Raw genomic sequence first — 9882 nt, 5'->3', positions numbered from 1 at the left:
TTGAACAATGCCTGCTCCGGGGCACTTTTCTTCCAGAGCGAGGGGCCAACGGAGGCGTGTCAATGTGTTTCTGTACTACAGACTGTTGTCTGAAGATTGAAGCCTCTTCAACAGGACATGAATGTACTAGTGTTTGGGGGCTTGAAAGTGGGTCATGTTGTCTCAACATTGGTTCTCCACTCCACTGTCATTTAAGGCACCTAACTTGCAAAAAAAAACACACAAAAAAAGCACTAGTTTTGTGGCCCGTTTCCCTGCCGAGCCAAAGAATGACCCAGTACCATCAAATATCTCTTCTCTTCTCTCTCTCTCTCTCTCTCCATGCAATAACTTCACATATCACATTATCAAACAGCTTCAGTGAAGATCAGCTTGAGTAGCTGCCTTTCCCAGTCCGCCCCAAGCTTCATTTGTCTGCAAAACACTACGCAGCAGCGACACAGGGAAAACATTTGTCACCAGGACTGCAACGGCACGTTTAGATGGCGCTTATATACACACTTAGTCTTCAACTTCAACGCTACAGAATTGAATCACTTATCAGATGCTGTTAAGTGAGTCTGGCCACAAGTTATAAACTAAATCTCTGATTAGACATGAGCGATATATGCCTTTTAGAAAATGAGTCGTATAGTGGAGGGTAACGTTTTGAAGCAGTCGGATGTGTTTTAGCTCTGTGTCTGGAACAGGATTGGACCGGGGTTTCGGGTGTCGCAACATGAGGAGAAACACATCACCAGCTCACAAGTTGTGTCTTAGAGTTAAGAAAAAAAAAAAAAAAAAAAAAAAAAGCTGTCCAGCATCGCAAAAAGGACTCCTGTCATCAAACTGTCCCACCTCCTCAATGCGCACACACACACACACACATAGATTTATACACATTCATGAAACACACAATGATCACACAAACATGCAAGTTCAAACACATAATCCACCTTATCAGGTTAATTATTGGGGGAAACACCATCATCATCATCATCATCATCATCATCATCATCATTATCATCCAGTGTGTATGAGTTGTGTAAATGTAACAGAAAAAAAAGAAATATATATATATATATATATTAAAAAAAAAAATGCAAGTGATGGACTATTAAGACAAAAATGTAGTGTTATACATGTAAATGTGTTTCATTTAAATAACAGCAATGGAAAACATATTAAGTAATAGGTACCATATCCGTATGAATTTCATTGCAATGGAATTGTCGGTGTATTATAAAAAAAAAAGCGTGACGTTATCCCACGCGGTCAGATTTGTATATGATGATGTAATTTAAAGATTATATTCTATTGTAACTGTACAACCTGTGTTGAGTTGAAGACCTAACCATGTTGAGGCAGTAAAAAGATGTACATGTGAAATGCTTTTTTATGTTGATGACCTCTTCCTTATGCACACGGGGGGACAGCGGCTCACGTTGTTTGAAAAACCCTAGACCTGAGCGGTCGACTCTAGAAGATGTTGTGTTCATAGTTAGTGATGTGCTTTGATCTCCCTAACTGGTGTAGTGCCTGTTCATCTTGATGTAACACAAGAAAAGTTAATTTAAATATGCATAAACGTGATTATGATGATCGCAGGTAATGATAGTGATCAGTGATAAGTGGTGATGACAGAACCTGAAGCCAATTTGTTGTGATGGTGTCAATATTGCGATATTGGTTTGAAAGGGAAATAAGTTTGTTGAAAAAGTTAGTGTCCGTGTGTTTTTTGTATGGTGAGTACACGTGTCGCATTAAAGGGACAATGTGTAGTATTTATGGGTTTATATGACCCAAAATCCACTTTTTTATACATATTATGTGCTCCTGCATTGTCTAGTCGCTGTATAATAGTTTTTGTTTTCATTTTCGTAGTGTTTCAAAAAGTCATGTAAAATAACATGGTCGCGGGCCGTGGTTGCATAGCCACTGTTAGCAGCGAGACGCCATGTTTCTACCGGAGCCTGTAAGGACAAACGCGAGAGAACAAATCAAGCGTCGCTTTACTTGTTGCGGAAGTCCCGCCTCCTCTCTCTCCGCTTCGTCGTTAGCTCCGCCCTCTCCCTCGCCTCACGAACCTCATCTGCTGACACGGAGAAAGACGACGAGGACGACATTTGACCAGCTGAGGACACCGTAGCGCTCAGGGAAGGGAGGGGGTGAGCAGAGCAGCAGTTCTTTGTCGTAAATTTCAGCCTCTCCTCTAGATGGCACTATAAACTACTTACTTCACCTTTAAGTTGTTAAGTCTACTTTCAAACTGGTAATAATTTTTCCGCTTTATTAAAACGTAACCCAAAGAATGAAAAGTATAAAAACACTTACTTACTTATAGAATCGGTTATTGACACCTGGGAATAATAGGATGTCATTATTGTAAAAATTGTTAAAGGGATACTTCACCGATTTGAATGTGGCTTTGTATTGCTAGAATAGCAGTAGTACTTCCCTCCCTCAGTTTTTCCCTGACTTGTAAAAAAAAATCTGTTTTTCCTTATCCAAATGTGCCCTACTGTGAGTCAAATGACGCGTTTCGCATCACAGTAGGGCACATTCTGAAAATGTGTTAACTCAGTTAAAAACTGAGGGAGGGAAGCATAATTTTTTAAAAATACAATACATAATCTAGCGATACAAAGCCACATGCAAATCGGTGAAGTGTCCCTTTAAGTAGTAGAAAGAGAAAAGATACCAGTAAATCAAACATACTCTGTTCAAAAGTAAGGAAATGTACCTTGTTTTAATCCTTTAGAACAGAGGCGTCAAACTGACGGCCCGTGGGCCACATGTGGGCCCCCCAAACACTAACTTGCGGCCCACCACTTGATATCTGTGTTGATGGAATGTAAACGCAATACTTATTAGTAATAATAAGACATTTGGTTGTCAACATTATCATTTACTCAATTTTATTTAATCACGGATTTATTTTGCGTTACTTTAGTATTATGGTATTATGAAGTAAACATCGTTCCATATCCCAAAAAAAAGGACTTTTACTTTGGAATTGTGTGAAACATCATCATGATTGAAATATTATACAGTATATTAAGTTAAGCTCATATTGCCCACACACTGAACAGTTTTTCCACACTTTTTCTCTAATCCGGCCCCTTCTTGACCAGATTAGATGCTCATTATCCCTCAGGCCAAGTTTCTTTCCAGGACTACGGGTGAGTATCTGCGAATCTAACTCTAACTGTAAGGAATGTTTAAAAAAAAAAAGCATATTTCTTTGAAAAGTTTTAATAGACAGAAGACGTGTGAGAAACCGTGCATCACACCGAAGACTTTGAGTGCTCAAGACAACAGAGATACAAATGAAGATATATAACTTACCGTATAAAGGAAAGCGAAAATTGTCATATAGGCAGGAATGCACGTCTCTGTAGGCAGTCTTTACAATTAACATGAAACATCAAATAAAATATATTGATCTACGATCTATATTGATATTATCATCCGTATGTCCAGCATATCTTTGGGTTGTTGGCCGTCAGCTCACTCTGTTCTGAACGACTTGGTCCTTGTTCATCATACGGGTTTGACGAACTGGTAGACCAGTCTGCGGGACACGTCCGGCTTCCGAATGATCCCCTTTTTGTAGTACTGGCGTATCGAGCGGCTCAGTTTGTCATAGTTCATAGCGGGACGATTCTTTCTGATGCCCCAAAGCCGGGCCACGTGAGCCGAGTCCTCTATTTTGAAAATTCCTTGAGACGGAATACAGAAAAATGGGAGCTCAGTCTGGATATTTGGCCCAGTTTGGCTGTACAATGGTGCAGAAACACAGCTGAAACGTGAAGTTAGTGCATAGGAGAAAGTATAAGCACAGGTTAAATTGATCAAATACGCAAGTCACACTGACTGTGCTAACAACTGGACCTGAGCAGAGCTAACACCAGGGGACCGTATCTATGTTCCCCGGGTCCTATGTTCCCCGCTTTGTATGTGACCAGGGAACATAGGATCCTTTCTCTAAAAAACAGTCCTATGTTCCCCGCTTTGTATGTGACCAGGAAACATAGGACCCTTTCTCTAAAAAGTGGTCCTATGTTCCCCGCTGTTCACCCAAAGGGTCCTATGTTCCCCGCTTTGTATGTGACCAGGAAACATAGGACCCTTTCTCTAAAAAACGGTCCTATGTTCCCCGCTTTGTATGTGACCAGGGAACATAGGACCCTTTCTCTAAAAAGTGGTCCTATGTTCCCCGCTGTTCACCCAAAGGGTCCTATGTTCCCCGCTGTTCACCCAAAGGGTCCTATGTTCCCCGCTTTGTATGTGACCAGGGAACATAGGACCCTTTCTCTAAAAAACGGTCCTATGTTCCTCACTGTTCACCCAAAGGGTCCTATGTTCCCCACTTTGTATGTGACCGGGGAACGTAGGACCCTTTCTCTAAAAAACGGTCCTATGTTCCCCGCTTTGTATGTGACCAGGGAACGTAGGACCCTTTCTCTAAAAAACGGTCCTATGTTCCCCGCTTTGTATGTGACCAGGGAACGTAGGACCCTTTCTCTAAAAAACGGTCCTATCTTCCCCGCTTTGTATGTGACCAGGGAACATAGGACCCTTTCTCTAAAAAACGGTCCTATGTTCCTCACTGTTCACCCAAAGGGTCCTATGTTCCCCACTTTGTATGTGACCGGGGAACGTAGGACCCTTTCTCTAAAAATCGGTCCTATGTTCCCCGCTTTGTATGTGACCAGGGAACATAGGACCCTTTCTCTAAAAAACGGTCCTATGTTCCTCACTGTTCACCCAAAGGGTCCTATGTTCCCCGCTTTGTATGTGACCAGGAAACATAGGACCCTTTCTCTAAAAAACGGTCCTATGTTCCTCACTGTTCACCCAAAGGGTCCTATGTTCCCCGCTTTGTATGTGACCGGGGAACCTAGGACCCTTTCTCTAAAAATTGGTCCTATGTTCCCCACTTTGTATGTGACCAGGGAACATAGGACCCTTTCTCTAAAAAACGGTCCTATGTTCCCCGCTTTCACCCAAAAGGACCCGGGGAACATAGGACCCTACCCCTTACCCTAACCCTTTACCCTGGAGCTCCACACCCAGGCTTCTACAAAGTGGGGAACATCGGTCGATCGGGGAACATAGGACCCGGGGAACATAGGTACGACCCCAACACCAGCTAGCTTATCGTGCCAAAACTGGACAAATTGACTGTTGTGGAAAAAACCTAGCTCTCCAAAGACTTGACTGTCCTGATTACAAAACTAGCATTGAGCTATTTCACAGATTAATATTCCAATAAAGTTTCCTTTAACTACAAAAAAAGCAAACATCAAGTGTCACCGAGACGTAGCAAGGATGGAGCGTTTGCACGGCGGCCATTTTGTCAGGTCACATTCGGGAAAAGCAGGTGTGTAAATAATCAAATGAGTGTGGGCAGAGTTCCAGTTCACTTCTTTCGTGTCAGGTTGCATGTTGGCTAACCGTCACACCGTCGAGTCAAATCAAATAAATGGGTGTGTGTATTATTTGTAAAACACCAAATCGCTTTCCGAGACCAAGACCCTTTCGTGTGCAACGCTAACCTGCAGCTTCAAAAGAAAACAATTCTTTTATCTAAACGTTTGTCTTTCAAAGCGAACGCCTCTTATTTGGAGACGAAGGCGAGAAAGAAGAGTTTTAATATTTCGTCAACTAAAAAATATGCGTCCAATGTACTCAAACAATAATTTAGCTATTTTCCACAAATAATGGAAGGACACAAAAAGGCCAACACTGTTTATTTGTGCGTGTTTTCCTTTGTCAACAGTTTTCTTTTTGTACTTTTTTTGTACAAATTCTAGTTACATATTAAACTTTATACATGATGTTATCTACATTTTAGGGGTCAAATAGCTTTTGCAGCTCCAGATTAATTATCCCAGATCCCTGGTCTAGACCGATGTGAACCAAAACAGAGCCGTTGTTAATGTGAGAGGTAAAACCTGTGCTTTTCCTGCTAAAACGTGTCAAATTGGCTGCAGTGCCCAAAAGTTATTTGTGCTCGTGGTAAGTCTTTGGTCTGTGGGACCATCTCGTGTGTTTTAACTGTAACTTAACCTCACCTTTCTCTTTGTTGAGCCAGCGGATGCAGCGGCTGTAGTTGTGTGGTTTGAGGAGCAGCTCTTGGAGGAACTGCCACAGGTGGATGGGCTGGCTGGGATAGCGGCACATCACATCTTTCCAGGAGTCATCATCTGCTGCTGCTGCTGCTGCTGCTGACAGACAAGAGATTGTACTTTTTCAAACATTCACTTAGATTTACCTTAGCATTGCAACTAGTTGGGGGGGAGAAAAAAAAGAACTTACTAGATTTGCTCTCCTCTGGTGGGCAGCGCTCCTTCATTGCGACAGCTAAAGACAAAAAAATCTAATCAGATTTAATTTGGCTAGTTTGTCCCTCTCTAATATGTTAAAATTATAGTAGAATTAAAGGTGCACACTCCTCGTGTGGAGGAAAAAAACGGTTGAAGATGGATGGCTTAAAGGTCCAGTCTTTTAGATATAGTGACATCTACTGGTGAGGAGGCAGATATTAACAAACGTAGCACTCCTCTGTTCACTTCCTTTCCAACGTGCATCAGGTAACAGTGAGTGTTCATCCCAAAACGGATGCCGTTTCTAATATAGTGTAAGTATACGCTCAATTTGTGCCAATAATCCCACCTGAATATTACACGCTGGACCTTTAATGTGGCCTCATTTAGTGACTTGTCATTCTTACCTGATCTCCAGATGTCCAGGTGAGCGTAGAGGACGTCTCCAAACTGCAGGGAGCGTTGTCTGAAGTCTGCTTCCGCCATGGAGCACAGATCCCTCCCGGTCAGCTCGTGAAACATCGTGCTGATCTGTGGCAGTCGGTACAGGTGCTCAGTCCAGAGCAGCCACTTCTGCACGTGCACACAGCTCCAGTCCAATGGATCTGGACAGGAGAACACACACAGAGAGAGAGACCAGGTATTTCCTGAATCATTGAATGTATATTCTTTAAAGGCACCATATGTAAGAATGTGGCCAAAAACTACGTTACTACGTTCAAATTCAAAATACCGAGGTCTTTTAGGTTTCGTTTTCTGACGTAACTGGCAACCCGTGGGTTGCTCGGCAGCTGAGACTCTACTGGCTGCAATGATTGGTAGACGGCGGTAGGTGGCGCCACATGCGGAAACATGATTTCGAAACATAAACATGATTTGCAGTCTGCAAAATATTTTTTTTAATGCAAATATTTTGTCTGTACTGTTGTTGTTGGTGAGTTCAGTTTGTTATATGAACATTATTCCTGAGTCTCTGTGACATATTAGGAGGATTTTTATGGCCAGTTGCTTTAGATTTATTACATAATGCACCTTTAAGTCTTAGGAGTCCCACGGGGGAGCTGCAGCCAAGCTGACGTTGGACGAAAAACACACTTATGGTCAATTTAGAGCCTCCAATGAACCTAATCTACAGAGTACCCAGAGAACGCATGTGCATAACTAAAATAAACTAATATTAAGCAATTGCACATCGCAAAAAAACTCTAAACTAACATAAAACAGAAAACGGTAAGAAAAAGGCATGAAAATCATCAAAAACATCTAACCCTTCTTTACATTATATCTCAAAACTGTATGTTCAAACAATCCTGTTGGGTAATAGCTTGTTTTATGGGCACATTTGAAACCAACCAGATCTTTATATTTGAATAATTTAGTTATATAAAACTGGTAACCTGAGCCTTTTGCCCCCTGCGACCCTCATGTGGAGGATAAAGCAGTAGAAGATGGATGGATGGATGGATGGATGGTTTGATGAAGAGTGGGGTAGTGGATCTTTGGAACTGGCCTAACAAAACCAAAAGACGGCTCACTTGCATGCCGTTAAATGTAGGATCTTGCTTACAGTTCCTCCATATTGGTGTCAGAATGTGTCCATTGTACTCACATTCTGACAAAACCCACAACCCCCCCCCCCCCCCCCATCCCCCACGCTTTAGAAGTTTAATATGAGCTGGAGTACTCAAAGACCGCCCTCATACAAGGTAAACAGTCATGTATTGCATGTTTTGTACATCTTAACGCCATAGGTGACTCGGTTCATAAGAAGTGAAGATCATCTTGAGTAAACAGAGGAGTTTGCCTAAGGTGTGTTGTGCCTCAAATGCTAACCAGGCGTCAGTTTTTGTCACTGTAGATGTTTAAAGGTGCCATATGTAAGAATGTGGCCGAAAAAGGTTAATTCAAAATACAGAGGTCTTTTAGGTTTCGTTTTTCTGACGTAACTGGTTGCTCGGCAGTTGAGACTCTACTGACTGCAATGACTGGTAGACGGCGGTAGGTGGCGCCACATGCCAAAACATGATTTCAAAACATAAACATGATTTGCAGTCTGCAAAATAACTTTTATTTAATGCAAATATTTTGGCTGTACTGTTGTTGTTGGTGAGTTCAGTTATATGAACATTATTCCTGGAGGATTTTATGGCCAGTTGCTTTAGATTTATAACATAATGCACCTTTAAAACTTCTGCCATGCTAATGCAGTCTTAAATTTAAATGACACGGGCCTGTTGTTTTCTGTTTTACCTGCTGCGATGTTGAGCAGCTTGCAGGCTGTGTCCACGTCCTTCAGCACCTCTCCCACCACCATGGTCTGGACTTGCTCCAGACAGCGCTCCTCCACCCGGTGCTCCACTTCAGGGGAGGAATCCTGAGCTTGGCTGGGCGCAGGTGGGCTGGGCTCCAGAGTCCTAAAGGGAGGGCTGACAGACGCAGGGGTCTGTGTCACTCCCAGCACCCAGGGGTTCTCGTCCATGACTAATCGGTCGTAGCAGGGCAGGTAAACCCCCGGCCAGCTGAGCTCAGGGAGCCCCAACATGCTGCGAGGCGGTTTGATGTCCTCTGTGTCATCCAGCCAGGCTTCCCTCAGGTTAGGATGCGGGTGACAGAAGCAAAAAGGCGAGTGCGCGGTGCAAAATGTGTGCGCGGTGCAAAATGTGTGCTCACAACCTGGACTCCCCATGCTCAGGCTCCTTTAACACTGAAAGAAGAAAGAAACGTGCCGTCACCGGTGTCATTTACAGCCCTTTGACAGTGTGCTATTGATGCCTTTGCTTGAAAACCATACCCAAATGCTCAATATTTAGACAGCAGGAATCCCAAAGTAAACATGACATTTGTTCTGTCATATTTACCGAGCTGCGACTTTCTGTGAAACAAGGAATCGTTTATTCCACCTTAGCCAACTGCGCTGTCTTTGTCACCGCTCTATGAAGGCAGACCCCCCTCAAAACATTAGCCTCTTTTTTAACCAGCATCTATGAAAGTCATTTGAGATTTTGTTAATAATGAGGTCAAGCTAATCTGGGCTGAAAACGTAACTGCAGTCATTATCAGAATACAAGCAGTTCCACTTTTTAGATAACAAATACAACTATGAAATGGTTGTCTGGATGTTATCACAATCTGACAACCATGCCTTTAAATACTATCATCAAGCCATCACCATGGATCATGAGTATATTCAAAGTTAAGATACTTAAAATGCAGCATTAAGTGAGGGACACAAACACATAATTTCAATATGAATAAGATAACAGTTCATCAGCCTGGGAGTTGTGCTATTATTATAATAATATTAATAATACATTATATATAACTAAAAACAGTATGTCAATTTACATTTTTGTCAATAAAAATACTTTTATTTTCATGTGCCTTCAAAGACAAAATAAAAACTTGAATAAAACAAATTTTTAAATTTAGTGTGTGACACTGGACACCATTTGCCCTGATGCACTTTGACAGTGAGCTGACTATAGTCTCAAAAACAAAAAGTATCTCAGAATGACTTGAAATTCACCATCATAATAGTCGGCATCGCCCTGAACAAGGATCCGTTGAAAAT

At 42.1% G+C, this 9882-nt stretch overlaps 1 protein-coding gene across 1 annotated transcript; it reads right to left on the bottom strand.

Annotated features, from left to right (window-relative positions):
- Positions 1 to 3522: 3522 nt before the first annotated feature.
- On the bottom strand, positions 3523 to 8997 carry LOC310931341 (SAM pointed domain-containing Ets transcription factor-like; the record flags this gene model as incomplete). Its single annotated transcript, XM_083894473.1, has 5 exons — positions 3523 to 3701; positions 6060 to 6197; positions 6304 to 6348; positions 6719 to 6916; positions 8562 to 8997. The coding sequence occupies 5 exons, from the start codon at positions 8995 to 8997 to the stop codon at positions 3523 to 3525; spliced, it is 996 nt and encodes a 331-aa protein (XP_083750599.1).
- Positions 8998 to 9882: the final 885 nt, after the last annotated feature.

Source organism: Microchirus variegatus, assembly GCF_963457635.1.
Source record: "Microchirus variegatus genome assembly, chromosome: 9".
NCBI lineage: Eukaryota > Metazoa > Chordata > Actinopteri > Pleuronectiformes > Soleidae > Microchirus > Microchirus variegatus.
The sequence above is the reverse complement of the archived record's forward strand: the minus strand, read 5'-3'. Positions and strand labels throughout refer to the sequence as shown.